This window comes from Neoarius graeffei, chromosome 12, assembly GCF_027579695.1.
Source record: "Neoarius graeffei isolate fNeoGra1 chromosome 12, fNeoGra1.pri, whole genome shotgun sequence".
NCBI classification, from domain to species: domain Eukaryota; kingdom Metazoa; phylum Chordata; class Actinopteri; order Siluriformes; family Ariidae; genus Neoarius; species Neoarius graeffei.
Genome location: NC_083580.1, coordinates 3,347,354 through 3,367,455, shown reverse-complemented (window position 1 = coordinate 3,367,455; position 20,102 = coordinate 3,347,354). Strand labels below are relative to the sequence as shown.

General features: G+C 41.5%; 1 protein-coding gene across 3 annotated transcripts in view; it reads right to left on the bottom strand.

Annotated features, from left to right (window-relative positions):
• arhgap24 (Rho GTPase activating protein 24) overlaps nucleotides 1–20,102 on the bottom strand; it is a 197,823-nt gene that overhangs the window by 24,050 nt on the left and 153,671 nt on the right. For 2 of the 3 annotated variants that reach the window (XM_060935353.1, XM_060935354.1), the window contains one exon: nucleotides 200–322. In XM_060935353.1, the coding sequence (XP_060791336.1) occupies nucleotides 200–322 (123 nt within the window). Of the gene's footprint in view, nucleotides 1–199; nucleotides 323–11,477; nucleotides 11,587–20,102 lie in introns of those variants that run through there. The other variant, XM_060935355.1, reaches the window with a different exon arrangement.

Here is a 20,102-nt window from a genome sequence, read left to right as displayed (position 1 = left end):
GCGGCTACAGATAATGAGATGAGATGAGATATTTCTCCATTATGAAAGCTTAATTAGTTATGCAGCTAATGACAGGGTGAACAAAACATTATTTCTGTTCGTGCTAAAACTTTCTAAAGAGGGGAAAAATTTGAGAAAATCGAAAATTCAAGTTGACACAAAATTAAGCCAATGTTCCCTTGCTGTCATTTCCACTCACCTCCTCCAAACGGGGCCCATATGACCCTGCGGATGGTCTTAACCCAGTCCTCCATGTCATTCTGCGTGCTGGCCATGAGCAGGTACGTCTCATGATTGGACGTCATCCGCTCCCTATCGCCCCCTGCAGAGACAAAACAAACACACACCTGTAAACTCTTTCGTCCTGTAGAACTCTTCACTTTCAGGTGATCGATCTGTATGTGCTGTTCTGGAGTCCGCTACACAGCACTGCGCCATCATTTATCAAAAAGTAATTTTGGCAAATTTGATTTCTAAGCTAAGAACTTCATTGCGCAGAAATACAGCTCGATAGATTGTGCTCTGGCCTGGAAGCAGTGCGGTCGATAAAGCGAAACATCTAGAGTGTAATAATTGAGTCAATATCAGAGATGATGATAATTAGTTTCGAAAGAATTCATGGTGAAAATGAAGCAAGTGGAGCATGAACAGGATATTCATCTCGGTTTCATTTTCTTTAAAAAAAAAAAAACTCGATTCATTTTCTTACGGCAATTCGATTGAAAACCAGCATCGAGTCTGCAGCATTTACACAACACAGCTTCACTACTGCTCTCCATTCATGAGCCAATCAGCTTAGACGTAGCACGTACCATAACATCACAAATACGCAAGAAAAAAGGAGAAACAATGTCAGTTTGAAATGAACCAAATGTCAAATTTGTCCTAAATTGTTTAATATTATATACAGAACATTTCATTTATGTATTTTTTTTTGCATTTCCTTTATGACTATAGGAAGGTTTTTATAACAAAGAGACGAAATAAAAACAGCAAATGAGACACGCTTGATAAAAAGGAAGGGAAGGGAGTCATTTTTTATTCTGGTTTAATTGCGAGTATGAAAAACCAGAGTGTCAGCAACGCAGTAGCTCACACAGCCGTACCCTGGGAAACCAGACTCGTTTATAATTAGCTCAGTTGTTCTTCATGAAAACAATTAGATCTTCAAACAAAACAATCAGAATCAAAATTGATTGAAAACTCAGGGAGGAGTAGGGATTTTTGTGAATTGTGGACGGACGGATGATGGACGCCACGCGATCGCAACAGCTCACCAGCCTGTGGCTGTGTGAGCTAAAAAAAAAAAAAATCATTTCGAAAAGGTATAACTGTTCTGATACAGTATCAACAAAAAAAAAGAAAAAAAAACACTTTTTAAAAAAAATAGAAACAACACTCTACCACTGACACTTTACTTCCTTTCTACGTACTTCCATTTGCTTTTTTAACAAGAGCACTCTGAGAGCACAATATCCCCCGCTGGCAGCTCAGCCATAACTCTGGTAAAATGCGGCTGAATTGAACGAAATAACAATATGTGTATTACCGACATATAACAAAGAATCCTGTAAAGTTTCGTGAAATTCCTCCAAAAATTGTGAGAGGAGTTGATTTCAGAAAGCAAGCACACCTTGATGAAGTTGCCAAAGTACAAGTTTGTAAATAATCAAGGGCATAACTCTGGTAAAATTTGCCCAAATTAAATGAAATTTCAATCTGCGTATAACTGTCATATAACAAAGCCTTTCGCCAAGTTTGGTGAAATTCCTCCACAAATTGTGAAAGCAGTTGATTTCAGAAGAACGTACACCCTCATGAAATTGTCAAAGTACAAGTTATTTTATCAAGGGTCAAAACTCTGGGAAAATTTTCACAAACGAAATTAAATTGCAATCTGCGTATTACCGTCATATAACAAGGCCTTTTGCCAAGCTTCAAGAAATTCGTCCAAAAATTGTGAGAGGAATTGATGTCAGAAGGCGAGCACACCTTCATGAAATTGTGAAAGTACAAGGTTGTTAATCAAGGGCCACAACTCTGGTAAAATGTAACCAAATTGAACAAAAGTACAATACGCATATTTCTGACATATAACAAAGCCTTTTACCAAGTTTGGTGAAATTTCTCCAAAAATTGTGGGAGGAGTCGATGTCAGAAGGAAAACACACTCTCATGAAATTGTGAAAGTATAATTTTGTTAATCAAGGGCTGTAACTCTGGGAAAATGTGACTGAATTTAACAAAATTACAATATGCGTATTACCAACATATAACAAAGAATCCTGCCAAGTTTCGTGAAATTTCTGCAAAAATTGTGAGAGGAGTTGATTTCAGAAGATGAGCACCCTTCCCGGGACGGACAGATGGAAATCACCATGACATAATCCCCCTTCGGGCCTTTTGGCCAGCGGGGGATAAAAATTACTGTCATCAAAATTGTAAAATTAGTATTTTTAGCACATTAAATCATTGAAAACTGGTGTATCGCACCACTAAATCCACTAAAGATGGAAGGGGAACCAGTGTGAGAAAAAAAAAAAAAACACCACCAAAGAGGCGTGGCCAAAGCAATCGTCAGTGACCAATCAGGCTCTAGTAATTACACGTGGATGCTAATGAGCACCTTTTGGTATGTAAAGTCCTGCTCTGAGCTCGGAGTGTGTTATTAGGCCCAGACTTACGTGTGTAATTTACATTCTCAAGCCGTCGGAGGAACAGGCAGTGTCTTCAGACATCGTTCTCGTCTCCGTCTACACCTGATCTGTGCAGGATTAAGGGCCAAAATACACACACACAACCTTACTGAAAACTACAGTATATCTACTCAGGTGCGGCCGTGTCGTGGTAGAGATGAAGGATTTGATTTGATAACCCTGACTACACTGCTCCTCACTCACTGGATGTTCAAGAGGATCGTTTTCCTTCTTATCATCTTGATACATTCATTATTTCTGTACATGATAATAATAAAAATGACTGATATCAGGATTTTTATGTTCTTACTGCTCTGTACATTATTTCTTTTGTGATTGTGAAAAGGTTTTTAAGTATCATGATGTAGATTATTTTTTTTAACACCTGATAAAAAAAAAAAATCAAGCAAGTTCACTGGTTCATTTTACAGAAAGTGATATGAATTCAGAAAGATGTGAATAATGCAGTTTGAGTAGAAGAGCACGAGTCAAATGTTAATATGACATTTAGGATATCAAGCATGACATTAACATATTAAACAGTCTAATATTCAGACTCCAGAGGTTTCATCCCTGACCTTTAACTCCTCCATAAAAAACAAAACAAAACCCAATAATCATGATTTTGATTTATTACACTCCAAAATGGTGCTTTGATTAAACAATATTGTACTTTATACAGCAATGATAAGGATGTTGTTGTTGTTGCAATTAAAATCGTTGAATTATTGTGCTGTGATTGTGAGTACTGAAGCAAATTTTTGGAAGAATGATCGGTCTTTTAGATGATAAACATATCATATATTGATACTCTTATTTAACCTCAACACACCTCATTAGACCTCAACATACCTCTATAGCTCTCAACAGACCTCTACCCACCTCTACAAACAGACTTCTAGAGACCTGTACCCACCTCAAAAGATCTCAGTGTACCTCTATAGACCTCAACAGATCTCTATCCACCTCACCACAGCTCATTAGACCTCAACATACATGAATGTCAGGGCAATATTGGGATTTCAATGATTTCTGTGGCAAAATGATTGTACATCTTTAATATTCAAGTATATAAACACACCCACTTAGATTATTAATTCTGAGGTGCTGAAAGTTCCAAAATATGTTTTAACTTGCTAAGACCAAGGCCTCTTAACTTCCTGTTAGTGATGGTGACTGACTACAGCTGGTAGTTTTTCTGTGCAAAACAAAAAATGATTCATTTGACACTCATTGGATTGACCAACACAGAGTACAATGGGAAAGTCCAAGGAGCTCAGTGCACATCTGAGAAGAAGTATCATGGATTTACACACTCAGGAATGTCTCTTGGAGCCATTTCTAAACAACTGCAGATTCCATGATCATCAGTTCAAAACAACTGGATGTAAGTACAAATTATTGGGAGGTGAAGCCACTTTACCTCAATGTCTGGAAGAAGACCCAAGACTTCAACGTACCTCTATAGACCTCAACAGACCTTTACCTACCTCAACATACCTCTATAGACCTCTACCCACCTCACCACACCTCATTAGACCTCTATAGACCTCAACATACCTCATTAGATCTCAATGTACCTGTCTAGACCTCTATAGATATCTACAGACCTCAGCCTGCCTCAGCACATCTCATTAGACCAAATATACAAGTTTGCAGATGACACAGCTGTGGTGGGGTTGATAACAGCGATGAGGCAGCCTACAGAGAGGAAGTTCAGGCCCTCACATCTCGGTGTCAGAACAATTACTTGCTCCTCAACACCAACAAAACAAAGGAGCTTGTCACTGACTTCAGAAAACAACCGGATAAAACAAATGCCAGCCTGGTGATCTCTGGAGAGGAGGTGGAACAGGTGGGGAGCTTCAAGTACCTCAGTGTTCACCTCTCAGAGGACCTGACATGGAGAGTGAACACTAGAGAGGTGGTGAAGAAGACCCAGCAGAGACTCTTCTTCCTGCGATCCCTGAGGAAAACTGGGCTCGCACAGAAGCTCCTCACCAACTTCTACCAGTGCACCATACAAAGTGTTCTGAGCTACAGATGTATAGTGTGGTTCTCCAGCTGCACCTCAGAGGAGAAGAAAGATCTGCAGCGGATCATCAGGACTGCATCTAAAATTATTGGTACCTCTCTCCAATCCCTGGAACAGATCTACAGTACTCTGCCAGGCTGAGAAACAGAGCCATAAAGATTAGGACTGACTGCACTCACACCGGACAATGTCTTTTTGACACCCTTCCCTCTGGAAGGCTTAGGGTCATAAAGTCACAAACAGCAAGACACCAAAATAGCTTCTTCCCCAGGGCTGTAAAATCTCTGCTGGAGGCCTGATCCGGACTTGGACTCACACTTTGCACCTTACTGTGTTTGGCTACATTAAATAATTACATACTACAATTTATACTGCTGCCTATATGCCATTATGCTGCTTTTAAAAGGTTATATATATTTATTTATTGATATGCTGCTGCGATCTGAGCCCTCAAACAGTGTTTCTTTATATAGTAATGTGCAATGACAATAAATAATCAATCAATCAATCAATCAATTAGAGCTCAACATACCTCGATAAACCTCTACCCACCTCACCACACCTCATTAGATCTCAACAGACATCTATAGACCTCAACATACCTTAGACATTTTTTACAATATACAAAATGTATAATGATGCATTTATATACTGTATATACCTGCATAGTAGTCTTGCCCTCAAAGTTTTTAAAATTTCAAAAATAAATAAATAAATAAATAAAATGACAAATCACAATATCAATATTATATTCTCACATTGCCCAGCTCTCCTTTCAAAAGGAGAAATTCATCCAAAAGAAGTTTTTTTTTAAATAAATTGCTGGAACATGATATAATTTCCTTTTCAAATTCACAACAATAAAGTTGATTTCTCTCCACAGACACGTTATATTTTCCCAGATGAATCAGCACAGTAGGTGAGCTTTTTAAAGAGTCTGAAGAATTGGTTGGAAGTTGTCAAAAAGGCCAGACGTCTAGACAGTATTTTAAACATCGTACACAGCGCTCGGTCTCAATCAGCAGGCGATGAATCAGAGATGAAATGAAAAGTGAAAAATGGCAGAATTGTATTTTAGATTGACATTAGTTTCATACACGCCAGGTCATTTAATTATTTATAAATGTATTTGACACATACAGTAAGAAGTGTTCCAGTCGTTCATCATCTTGTCTCGAGAGAGAGAGAGAGAGGGAGAGTGTCGGTGAGAGATGGTCTTAAACCTTAGCTGTTAGTCACAGTATAATAATCAGTGATGTGTTCTTGTAAAGAAAGTTCTTTCCTAGTTATCTTATAAGAATAAATTCACAAGGACATGAGAACAAAACAGAAAACACTCCTGTAAGAGTCTGAGTGCAGCTGCATAACTGTCAGCTAGCAGCTACGGAACTAGCTAGCTAAGTTACCACAGGAGTTTACTGCTCCCAATAACCAACAACCATCAGTATTTATGCCAAATGTGCAAATATTTAATTGTATTCTCCACTTTAGCCTTATTTTTTGTAAATCAGATTTGTATTGTTCAGCGTTTGGCTAAGTACCACACAATACATTCATACCTTTTGCCAGCTAGTAAGCTAGCTAGCAATAACCTAGCAATAAATGAATTGGGAACAATAGACTAAGTGTTCTAACATGTTCCTATTAAGCAAACAAGCTGAATGTAACAAAGTTCATATAAAATTTATGGTTATCCATTTGACATCAGCTAGCGCATCAGCTGCCTACTAGTACCTTCAGAGATGCTAACAATGCTAACTAAAAATTTCTAGCAGGCAGACAGAAAAGACAAAGGTTTACCAGAAAAATATCTAGTGTATGCTAGTGGACAAGATGTTACACCAAACAAGTGTTGCCAGGCAAAACAAACCTCGCCCAGTAGCACTTATGATGAATATGAAGGAAGATATCGCGAAAAAAATACGTACCCCCCTGGCTGAGAGGAAATTGGTTTGGATGGTCAGGAACAACCCAGGAACCACCAAGGCATGGGTCTGCCATGAACTGGAAGCTTCTAGAACACTGTCTACAGTCACGTGAATTTTAGATCACCATGGACTGAGAGGCTGCGGTCCAAAAAAGAAACCCCTCCTTCAAAATCAACACCTTGAAACTCAGTTAAGCTTGTTGGTGGAATGTTTTGTGGTCAGATGAAAACAAGATTGAGTTTATCCACAATTACCAGAGCTACAGATTAACACTGTACTGACTGTTAAGCATGGTCAAGCTGTTTTGCTGCCAGTGGAACTGGTGAATGGTACAAAGTGGATGGAATCATGAAGAACCTCAGAATTCTTCAGCATAACCTCAAACTGTCAGAAATGTCGACACAATCGTGTGTTCCAACAGGACAATGACTCCAAACACACATCAGAGGCTGGTTGAGGAGGATAAAGCAGGCCAAGTTCTGACCTCAACCCGATCAAAAACATCCGGACTGTGCTTAAAAGTCAAGTCCATGCCAGGAAACCAACCAATTTAATTGAACTTTACCAATTCTGCCAAGAAGAGTGGACAAATATCCAACCAGAATTCTGAAGCTTGTTGATGGTGAACAAAAGCATCTGGTGAAGGTCAAACCTTCTAAGGGACATTTAGCCTAACATTAGGTGGGCGGTATGGATAATTTTGACCTTGTGTTGATTAAAAAGGACACAAAATAAATTAAAACTTGTACACCAAGATGTGTGTTGTACAATCCTTCTGAAACAGAAAAAGAACAGTTCAAAGAAATCACCGGAAGCCCAATATTGCCATGACGTTCATGTCCATGATGAATGTATGTAAACTTGTGACCACAACTGTTGGTAGGATCAAGAACCTGAAATGCTGAGATGCAAGAACAACCAAGAAGGCATTATTATTATTATTATTATTATTATTATTATCTGATCATACAGATACAGCCAGGGGTGCAGATACGTTTTTTGAACTGGGGGGGACAAAGCTGCCAGCAAACCAACCCCAACCCCACCCCCAACATGTGTTGTGCGAGGAATATACTCTGATGCCCTCAGGGCGGCGACATTACTCAGCTAAGACAAAAAAACCATCAAAATTGTAAACCAGTGCATCCTGACTTTCTAATTATGCCTGTGTGTTGCGTGAGCGGCAGTAAGTCAACAACTCTTCGCAAAGTTTCCTTATGAAACAATATGCTCGCTGAAATTATGGCAGGGAACGCCAGATTAAACATTAAAACTGCCTTCTGAGCACTGTATCTACAGGCTACCACCGAAAGAAGGAGGCTACCAGAAAAGCATCTCTACTCCGTACGATTTTACTTTCACTACGACATTACTTTGAACAGACTATCAAAATATTGCAAGGTGATATGATAAAGTAAGGCACAGTTTACTTACAGTCGTTTTTTGAAAAAACGATGCAATCGTTTTCTGCCTTTTCGGTTTGGCACCCTTCATCATGCCGTGTTGGGGTCCTGAACTAGGAGCTGTCCCCGATATGCCTGTCAAACTTGTTGTGGGTAACCATAGCAACCAAGCTCGAGCTCGCAACCTGTGCAGTCTGCGCAGCTCAACCAACCGAATATCAGTCTTTGTTTTGTTTTATGTGAGTTGTTGCAACTATGTATGTACTGCTGTGCACCTCAATAAACCGAATGGTAGTCTTTTGATTTTTCCGTGAGGTTTGCCTTATGCAAAGAAAGACAGCATAGACGTTTTTCCTCCCTATAAGTGGGGGGACCGAACGAGGTGAATTTAAATCTGGGTGGGACGAATCCCACCCGTCCCAACCTCTATCTGCGCCCGTGGATACAGCAAGGATTCATGAACACTGCAAAAAATTGAAAACTGAATTTGAGGAGAAAATTACTTAATACTAGTGAAATTATCTTGCTGCATGGACAGATAATTTTACTTGACAAGACATCTTGGAATAAGTTGGTTGCAATCTAGAACTAGGTTTAATAATCTCGGAATTAGTGTCTTGTATTCTTCTAATAGGAAATGCTAGATCATTTCAACTATTTTCAAGATATGTTCACTTGCTAAGACATCTTTTTTTGCAGTGAAGGTGCAGTACATCCTGGAGGAAAAAAACAAAACAAAACAAAAAAACCTCCAGCAACATTCCTGATCCATTTTTATTTTTCCCCACTTCTCTCCAGGCTTCTTCTCTCCACACTAAGCCCTGACTGCTTTGCTTTTGTGATCTCCCTAATCCAGCTTCAGAGGCGCCACTCCAACACACTGCCCTGAAGCACCTATTGACTCGGCTCTTACTGCCCCGCCCGTTTCAAACACATCGATCTGATCTGGCGCTCATAATGAGCTTGAAAAACCTCTGCCTCCGTTTTCCTCAGTAACCCTTTAGAACAAAACTGAAACCAAGTGATGTTGGTGCCAATCTGTTTCTTTCATCTCTTAATTTCATGCCATTAGAAGGAACTTGTGAAGCTTAAAGTACAGTTGTATTTTTATCCATTTATAGTTACATTTAATTTAATGTTGCGTCCATGAAACGTGTTGTAGCAGAGCAGCACCAGGTTTCAGCTAAATGTATTAATTTTACAGCTACAAGAACGAATCGATCTGTAATTAATCTAATCATATTACTGTAGAGTCAACTCACAATGGGCTGATTAACTGATTGTACAAATAATATTTAGATGCAGATCTCATGTATTTATGACCGTCGTAACAAGTCGTAATTCTGTGTAAGCTTCAGCACTTAAAGTTTTGGCCCTGACCCCAATACACAATCATTAAACTGTTATCAGTGACAGAACAGATGGACGGACCGAACACCAACCAGAGCGCAAGAGGAACCTGTTAAAGCCCCTCTGTCAGCATGGGAATAATAACAGTGGGGTGGGAAGTTGGGGGGGGGGGGATGACATTTCTGGTAAAAAGACTTGTAATTATATCCTCTAATTAAAATATAATCCATTAAAGCGGAGGCGGGAAATACGTCATGTCAGCTGTGTAATTTTTCATCATAGTTCTTATTAAATCATTTATTTTTTGTCGTTAAGTAAAATAAGACTGAAGCCATTTGTACACAAATCTGTACCTTATAGGGTGCAAACACTTGTTAGTAGAGTGATAAAACTCCACATTTTCACCATCGTATTGCAATCAAAGGGACACATTTCATATTTTAGTCGATAAAAAACAGTACAGATTAATTTTACAAACAACCCTTTGGGAAAATTAAGCACATTATTTAACTGTATATGATATTTTCTGTTATCGCTGGACTTTCCACACATAGAATTAATTTTTTTTAATTAAAATTGCAATTAGATTCCTGTTTTCATATTATATATATATATATATATATATATATATATATATATATATATATATATATATATATATATGGGGCGGCACAGTGGTGTAGTGGTTAGCACTGTCGCCTCACAGCAAGAAGGTCCGGGTTCGAGCCCCGTGGCCAGTGAGGGTCTTTCTGTGTGGAGTTTGCATGTTCTCCCCGTGTCCGCGTGGGTTTCCTCCGGGTGCTCCGGTTTCCCCCACAGTCCAAAGACATGCAGGTTAGGTTAACTGGTGACTCTAAATTGAGCGTAGGTGTGAATGTGAGTGTGAATGGTTGTCTGTGTCTATGTGTCAGCCCTGTGATGACCTGGCGACTTGTCCAGGGTGAACCCCGCCTTTCGCCCGTAGTCAGCTGGGATAGGCTCCAGCTTGCCTGCGACCCTGTAGAAGGATAAAGCGGCTAGAGATAATGAGATGAGATGAGATATATATATAAAACGTGAGCCTTGCAATGCAGATCATCATCACTCCCAACCAATCACTGATCACCATCATTCCCAAACAACTAATCACTGATCACCATCATTCCCTAGAACCAAATCACTGACCACCATTATTCCCAAACAACCAGTCACTGATCATCCTTGTTCCCAAACTACCAATCATTGATAACCATCATTCCCTAGAACCAATCACTGATCACTGTGGTTCCCAAACAACCAATCACTGGTCACCATCAATTCCAAGCAACCAATCACTGATCACCATCGTTCCCAGTGACCAGTCATATCCTGATATCACTCTATTCTTCGCGTTTTTAGAAAAAGTTTCTTCATATGACACATCCTGATATATATATATATATATATATATATATATATATATATATATATGCAAATCATCACGATGAACAATCGAATATGGTAATTAGCCTATGACGTCATATGGCGACTTCAAGCAACGTTTTGATCTTTACACGTTAAGAACCATACAGCTGGAGGCCCTGGGGGTCAAAGTGCACAACCTTCACTCAGATATTAATACACTGTAGCAGAGATGCAAACACACACACACACACACACACACACCCTGCCCTGCTCCCAGCCAACAGGTGAGATACTCATCAGAAACAAGCGCACGCTCCGGTCACCGTGACTGCTTTCCTTCAGACTCCTGAATGCTATGATGGAAGATGGAAACCCCCCCCACACACACACACACCACCACACACACACACTTACCCCTGCTATGTAAACAATACTTGAGTCCACACACGCGCGCGCGCGCATTCCTGATACATTACATTCGGTAAACCGGCTGCCGCGCGAGCCCGACGCGCTCTATATTCGGTAAGTTATACCGCGCACGAGCGCCCCAAACCCCAGCAGCACGCGCACTGCAGCGGAGGGGTGTTAGATCATCCAGCAGCAGCAGCAGCCGCCTGCACTGGGAGGGAAAAGCCCCGGGATACCGGTTTTGGTGTCAACGGAGAGCAGCGCGCGCACTTACCGACGATTCTGCTTGGGATCCAAGCGCCGCTGTCACGTGAGACACGGTCACCAGCCAAACAGGGCGCGTGCACCGGGAACGGCCAGGAACCGGGACCAAAACAAGCGTCAAAACTCGAGAAGTGTCACGGACACCCGGTCCTGCTGTAGCTCCGCGAGTTTGGGCTCCACCGGACCGCCTGCCTGCTCCTCTCTCTCTCTCTCTCTCTCTCTCTCTGTCTCTCTGTCTGTCTCTCTCTCTGTGTGTGTGTCTACACTGTAAGAGCGCGAGACAGATCCACAGCTAAGAAACGGATGTGACTTGTGTTGCGCGTGCTTTCTGTATCACGCAGAACACTAAGTTTAGGTTTGGACGCTGCTGCTATCGGAAAATAATCAACAACGTTATGTTATGATGAATCAGAGTTACTGCTGCATCCCTAACGTTGATTATTTCATTATAACGGCGCGTCCTGGAATTGTGTTTTATTCCTCTTACACCACAACAGTTTGCCAAAGATCACATATGTTTTTTTAAAACAATAGAATGACACTTTTATCCGTTTATAGCTACATTTAATGATGTGAAACAAGTTCGTTCCTGTCCTCGCTTACACTATAGCAGCTGTAAACAGTCGTTCCCTCACCAGCATCTCTTATTTCCTCTTTCTTGAATTTAATAAGCGAGAAAAGAAAAAAAAACTGTCATGTGACCGAAGATGTCGGAAATCTTATTAAATATCCAGCTTTACCTCTGACTGTTATACAGCGCTGACACTGGATCAGCGTTAAATAAACGTCTCCTTACTTTAAAGCGAGACGGCCTTTCGATTTCATAAAATCTGTGAAATATAGTTCCCTCTGAAATGTGGTCATTGTGATATATATATTTATTTCAGTAATATCTTACAAAATATCAGGCCATTATCTGTTCTGTGCCTGGGAAGTTATTTAATTTGAGGGGATTAAAGCAAATAATGTGCATGAAATCTCTCGCTTAGCGCAGTCAAGCAGACAGAGGAAGTCCGTGTGCGCATGCGCAGGTTTACCTGCTGCTTCCTCTTCTTCTTTTGGGTTTTACGGCAGCTGGCATCCACAGTGTTGCATTACTGCCATCTACAGGTTTCCCTTTGAGCGTGCACTGACAGTTCCATCATTCTGTCACTAAACGAACAGCTGATCACACCGAGGTGCTCGCTGAGCGCCCATATTTATTACAACCCCGATTCCAAAAAAGTTGGGACAAAGTACAAATTGTAAATAAAAACGGAATGCAATGATGTGGAAGTTTCAAAATTCCATATTTTATTCAGAATAGAACATAGATGACATATCAAATGTTTAAACTGAGAAAATGCATCATTTAAAGAGAAAAATTAGGCGATTTTAAATTTTATGACAACAACACATCTCAAAAAAGTTGGGACAAGGCCATGTTTCCCACTGTGAGACATCCCCTTTTCTCTTTACAACAGTCTGTAAACGTCTGGGGACTGAGGAGACAAGTTGCTCAAGTTTAGGGATAGGAATGTTAACCCATTCTTGTCTAATGTAGGATTCTAGTTGCTCAACTGTCTTAGGTCTTTTTTGTCGTATCTTCCGTTTTATGATGCGCCAAATGTTTTCTATGGGTGAAAGATCTGGACTGCAGGCTGGCTAGTTCAGTACCCGGACCCTTCTTCTACGCAGCCATGATGCTGTAATTGATGCAGTATGTGGTTTGGCATTGTCATGTTGGAAAATGCAAGGTCTTCCCTGAAAGAGACGTCGTCTGGATGGGAGCATATGTTGCTCTAGAACCTGGATATACCTTTCAGCATTGATGGTGTCTTTCCAGATGTGTAAGCTGCCCATGCCACACGCACTAATGCAACCCCATACCATCAGAGATGCAGGCTTCTGAACTGAGCGCTGATAACAACTCGGGTCGTCCTTCTCCTCTTTAGTCCGAATGACACGGCGTCCCTGATTTCCATAAAGAACTTCAAATTTTGATTCGTCTGACCACAGAACAGTTTTCCACTTTGCCACAGTCCATTTTAAATGAGCCTTGGCCCAGAGAAGACGTCTGCGCTTCTGGATCATGTTTAGATACGGCTTGTTCTTTGAACTATAGAGTTTTAGCTGGCAACGGCGGATGGCACGGTGAATTGTGTTCACAGATAATGTTCTCTGGAAATATTCCTGAGCCCATTTTGTGATTTCCACTACAGAAGCATGCCTGTATGTGATGCAGTGCCGTCTAAGGGCCCGAAGATCACGGGCACCCAGTATGGTTTTCCAGCCTTGACCCTCACACACAGAGATTCTTCCAGATTCTCTGAATCTTTTGATGATATTATGCACTGTAGATGATGATATGTTCAAACTCTTTGCAATTTTACACTGTCGAACTCCTTTCTGATATTGCTCCACTATTTGTCGGCGCAGAATTAGGGGGATTGGTGATCCTCTTCCCATCTTTACTTCTGAGAGCCGCTGCCACTCCAAGATGCTCTTTTTATACCCAGTCATGTTAATGACCTATTGCCAATTGACCTAATGAGTTGCAGTTTGGTCCTCCAGCTGTTCCTTTTTTGTACCTTTAACTTTTCCAGCCTCTTATTGCCCCTGTGCCAACTTTTTTGATATGTGTTGCTGTCATGAAATTTCAAATGAGCCAATATTTGGCATGAAATTTCAAAATGTCTCACTTTCAACATTTGATATGTTGTCTATGTTCTACTGTGAATACAATATCAGTTTTTGAGATTTGTAAATTATTGCATTCCGTTTTTATTTACAATTTGTGCTTTGTCCCAACTTTTTTGGAATCGGGGTTGTAATTTGGTCCTGCGTTTCCTTTCCTTCGTATATAGCATAACATCTTTTCTTCTCGCTTTCTTTCCGTTACTGTAGTTGGTCTTTCACGTTTCATTCGCACACTAATGTCCTCCATTTTTCTCTCCTGTTTCAAATTTGTATCCCATAATGCCTTGCGTGAACGGGAAAAGCCCACCATGTGATGCATGACGTAGTATCTTGTATTGGTTCATGGTGAAGCAGGAAAAAACAGTGGAGAATTTAGGGCCACGTGGTGTTAAAGTCATTAATTGTTCTATTAAAAAAAAACCTAATAAAATTGGAAGTGGGCGGCACAGTGGTGTAGTGGTTAGCGCTGTCGCCTCACAGCAAGAAGGTCCGGGTTCGAGCCCCGTGGCCGGCGAGGGCCTTTCTGTGCGGAGTTTGCATGTTCTCCCCGTGTCCGCGTGGGTTTCCTCCGGGTGCTCCGGTTTCCCCCACAGTCCAAAGACATGCAGGTTAGGTTAACTGGTGACTCTAAATTGACCGTAGGTGTGAATGTGAGTGTGAATGGTTGTCTGTGTCTATGTGTCAGCCCTGTGATGACCTGGCGACTTGTCCAGGGTGTACCCCGCCTCTCGCCCGTAGTCAGCTGGGATAGGCTCCAGCTCGCCTGCGACCCTGTAGAACAGGATAAAGCGGCTAGAGATAATGAGATGAGATGAATGAAAATTGGAAGTCTGTGATTCGAATTCAGTAGCTTTCAGTCCACTGAACAAAAATAATTGGGTGTCGGGGAAAATTATTTTTATGATCTACACTTGAAAAATCTGAAAGGCAGTCTACCTTTAAGTAAACTTCAAATCCGCAATTTGTATAAATCCAATTATAGTGGAGCGTCTGCCATACAAGCCCCTTTGAATGAGTGGCTACTATAGAAACAATAATGTATTAGAACGAGCGTATTAACAAACTCTTCTGACCAGTCAGAATCCAGGATTAAACTGTAGTACAAACAATTTAACACACCACATACAGTAGAGAGACATTTGGGATTTGGTCTATGTGTTAATTAGCCCGTTATGATATGATGACACACGCACACATACACACACACACATCTGACTCATTGACCACTCATATGTCCGGCATTCCTCGCTCGTCCTGTTGTGCACACGTAGCTGTCCGCACTCTTCTTCCTGCAGGAAATCCAGAACAACTGGGCCGCTGTTCCTCCCCCATCTCCTCTGTCTCATTCATCACCAACGGCTCGATGAGCAACACAGCTAACAATCTGCTCTGGATGAATTATCAGCAGCTGCTATATTGGAACAACTCATCTCACATTCTGTGTGTGTGAGTGAGTGAGTGTGTGAGTGTTTGTATGAGCCAGCAATGCCAGAAATCACTGACTCAGACACACACACATACATACACACGCGTCATAACGTCCTGAATGGAGTCTTTAAGGAGTCGCTTGATGAGCAAAGCCTGAGTTTGTCCTTCATGCTGGAGTTATTTTAGCTTTATTTCTAACAGAGTTGGTTAATGAAGCCGCCTCCATGGCTGGAAGCAGCTATGAGGACACTGAAATCTGGACCACGATACTTTTTCAAAGGTCCCATGGCATGAAATTTTCACTTTCTGAGGTTTTTTAACGTTAAAATTTGTTCCTCTGACCTTCTTAAGTCACCCCAGTGGCTAGAAATTTCATAATGTGTAAACCAAACTATGCCCAACATTTGAGAATGGCGCGTCAAAACGGCGCATTGATAAGCTCTTCCCTTTACTACGTCAGCAAGGGAGATGATCCCCACGCCCCCCCTCTGGATTCCCACCCACTGTATGGATTGCCCCGCCCAGTTGTAGTGAGGAGACCATAGAGGACACAACAACATGGCATCACCTAAGCGAGCGAAACATGGAAGTTGCGCTGTACATGGATGTGACAACACAGAAAAGAGTCTGTTTTTACTGCCGACGGGAGAGCCCCTGAAAACGCAGTGGCTTAATTTTATTTACTTCAATAATACGCCGTCGAGTTTACCTAAGACGGTGTATGTTTGTCGGAAGCATTTTCCTGATGAATGTTTCCACAACTTGGGACAGTACAGGGCAGGTTTTGCACATCAACTGTCACTGAAGCCTGGGTCCGTACCAAGCATCCCTGCCGCATCAGCAACAAACACCGAACAAGTAAGTGTAGAACTGGTCGTTTTGCCGTGTTTTAAAATCGGTGCGTTAGCCTAGCAATGGCTACATTAGCTGTGCAGCTAACCGCTTCCTGCAGTTAGCCAGGTAATCTGCACTACAAAACTAAAGAGCATGCAGCATGCTCTGTTAAACTGAGTTTAGTCTGGAAATTGACTGTAACTTATGAGCTTATGTTTGACTATTGCTCCGCAATGCATGTCTTCTGTTGGATAAGCGATATGTTGCTGTAGTTGCTGCTTCTATCCTCTTTGGTAATGGAGTGCGTGTTCAAGCCTAGGGTATTATACGTTCGTAAACTACCACTCCGAACACTCTCACTCTCTGTTCTCTGTGTCACGTTGAGTTTACGAAAGGAGTCCGAGGGAGAACGGGGTTTTGTCTTAGCAGCGTGGCTACAGGCGCTGATAGCAGCGAGTATGTGTGTGTGCAGCTTGGTCAAGCCCCTCCCCCTCCCCCCATGGCCCGCCCCCACCCTCTACCCTTCCCCGCCTCCTGCTTCTCATTAGCAAAACGAAGCACTGGGAAAAGCTCTGAAATGGGGCTTTCTCCCAGGAGGCTATATTTACGTGCCGAGGGTTCATTTCGAGAAAGGCTGCGGATATAACATCCGGAAGCCTCCACGAGCCCGTTTAAAGCATCAACAAACCACCATGCCATGGGTCCTTTAAAATAACGTTTTAGCTCTCCACTTGACTTGTTACATTCAATATGGAAACAGTGATGTGAGGACCAGGTCTCAACTGACCTCAGGTCAGCTCAAGAGGATCACTAAAGGTCTGCTCTTATGCTGCGCTTAATTAAAGCTGGGAACAAATTAGTGGATAACTGGGCTGATTTGGGGTCTGATTCGTGACAGCTCAGAACTAATAATCTACCCAAATAAATCCTGCAAATGTTTTAAATCTTTACGACTCAGAATCCTGTCGTGTGAAAGGAATGGCGATGGAAGATTGAGCAATACCCAGTGAAACCAAACTGACTGGGAAGTTTCTCCAGCTGGATGTTGGCTCCTCATATAGAACAGCATCTCCATGGCAATGGAATTTGGAGAATGTATAAAAATGACAACATTTCTAATGATCACAGATTTCACGCTCCCTTCCACACACCTGACGCTCACGCTGCAAAATGTATAAGCCATACTGATTCCATCTTCTCAGCCATGATCTCATACATGTTTTTTTTTCTTGTATTTGTTTCTTGGTGCAAAACAGCACACCCACAAGTCCAGCCGGCTGATGGCGCTGGTCTGCCTCCATGTTTGTGTTGCTCTGAAGTCACATTTGATCACGAGTAAACAGTTACTGTAATTGTCAAGTGTGTCGTCCTGCGCATTGTGTAACACCCTCCATTCACGCGGCCTTGTTGACAATCAAAACCGGTGAAAATGTGAGCTGGTTTGCTAGCTGGAACCAAGGTTGAAAGAATCCTGAATAGAACTGGTTTAAAAATTTGTTCCCTGTTGGTCAAAAAACTCAAAAGGCCCAAGTGACCTTGAATCAAAATGGCTACTCACAGCATCAGCAGTAAACCCAGCAGCACTCCATCCATCCATTATCTGTAGCCGCTTATCCTGTACAGGGTTGCAGGCAAGCTGGAGCCTATCCCAGCTGACTATGGGCGAGAGGCAGGGTACACCCTGGTCAAGTCACCAGATCATCACAGGGCTGACACACAGAGACACATGACCATTCACACTCACACCTACGGTCAATTTAGAGTCACCAGTTAACCTAACCTGCATGTCTTTGGACTGTGGGGGAAACCGGAGCACCCGGAGGAAACCCACGCAGACAACATGCAAACTCCACACAGAAAGGCCCTCGCCGGCCACGGGGCTCGAACCCAGGACCTTCTTGCTGTGAGGCGACAGCGCTAACCACTACACCACCGTGCCCCTAGCAGCACTTCTGATCTTTAAAGGTAGACTGCCTTTCAGATTTTTCAAATGCAAGTCAAAAAATGAATTTTCCCTGACACTCAATTATTTTTGTTTAGTGACCAAAAGCTACTGAATTTGAATCACAGACTTCTAATTTTATTAGTTTTTTAAAAATGGAACAATTAATGATGAATTTAAGGCCACATGTCCCTAAATTCTCCGCTATTTTTTCCTGCTTCACCATGACCCAGTTAAAGATACTACATCATGCGTCATGTGGTGGGCTTTCCCTGTCCGCGCAAGGCATTGTGGGATACAAATTTGAAACAGGAGAGAAAAATGGAGGACGTGAGTGTGCGAATGAAACATGAAAGAGCGACTACAGTAACGGAAAGAAAGCGAGAAGAAAAGACGTTATGTTCTATACGAAGGAAAGGAAACGCAGGACCAAACTAATAAATATGGGCGCTCAGCGAGCACCTCGGTGTGATCAGCTGTTCGTTTAGCGACAGAATGATGGAACTGTCAGTGCACGCTCAAAGGGAAACCTGTAGATGGCAGTAATGCAACACTGTGGATGCCAGCTGCCGTAAAACCCAAAAGAAGAAGAAGAAGGTAAACCTGCGCATGCGCACACGGACTTCCTCTGTCTGCTTGACTGCGCAAGGCGAACAATTTCATGCACATTATTTGCTTTAATCCCCTCAAATTAAATAACTTCCCAACCACAGAATGGCCTGATATTTTGTGAGATATTACAGAAATAAACAGATATCACAATCACCACATTTCAGAGGGAACTAAATTTCACCGATTTTATGAAATCGGCCGTCTAGCTTTAAATAATTTATTCTGTATGTACAAGTGCTTGCTTGCACTTGTACATTAGTTGAAGAACAATTTTTTTAAATGTAAATTTAATACACAAACTTAAGAGTTATATAATAAACCATGAAACCTTCAGTAAAATGTGGATCCTGTTCATGGCCCTGCTCGTCTCGGAGCCTTCCTGTGTGAGGACGAATTGTTATGCGAAATTATTTTAACTCCTGTGGGAGTGCAGTCATAAAAGCCTCACTGCACCGCTCTCTCTCTCTCTCTCTCTCTCTCTCTGTTTTTCTTATTCAAATAATTCTGCAAGTACTGGGACAAAACACACACAGCGGTCTTATTTCCTTTGCATCTTCCTGTTTATTGCACACTGCGTCCTGTTCAAAATTCCGGACATGAGGCCCGCATTTGGTTTCCGACCTTTTTCTCCTCTCATCATCCTCCACACAAAATCGATATCAAAACTGACCGGAAAAAAGAGAATTTCAACTTTAACAACTTTTTTTTTTTACTAATATAGACACATGACTGCACTAATTACTCCTAAACTTAAAGAAAAAAAACCCAAAATTTTCTTCAAAAGTTAAAAAAACAACAACCACACACTGGCTAGCAGAGTGACGGTCATAGCATAGCATAGTTAGCTGTCCTAGCTAACAAGTTAAAGCTAGCAGAATGTTTTATGAATGTCAAGTTTCGAGGAAATATAGCATATTTATATAACGATACAAAAATAATCAGATAATCAACAAATTTTCAAATCAAGTTTCTGGGAAAAAAAATCAGACCATGCGTGTAAGAAATGTGATGTGTGTGTGAGGAAAACTCCTGTTTTTACACACAAGTCTTTCAATAATCAGCTTTGAGTTACTGTTACTACCATGAAGTTGATTATCTTCATTTAACATCATGCTTTATTCCGTTTATGCCACAGAAATT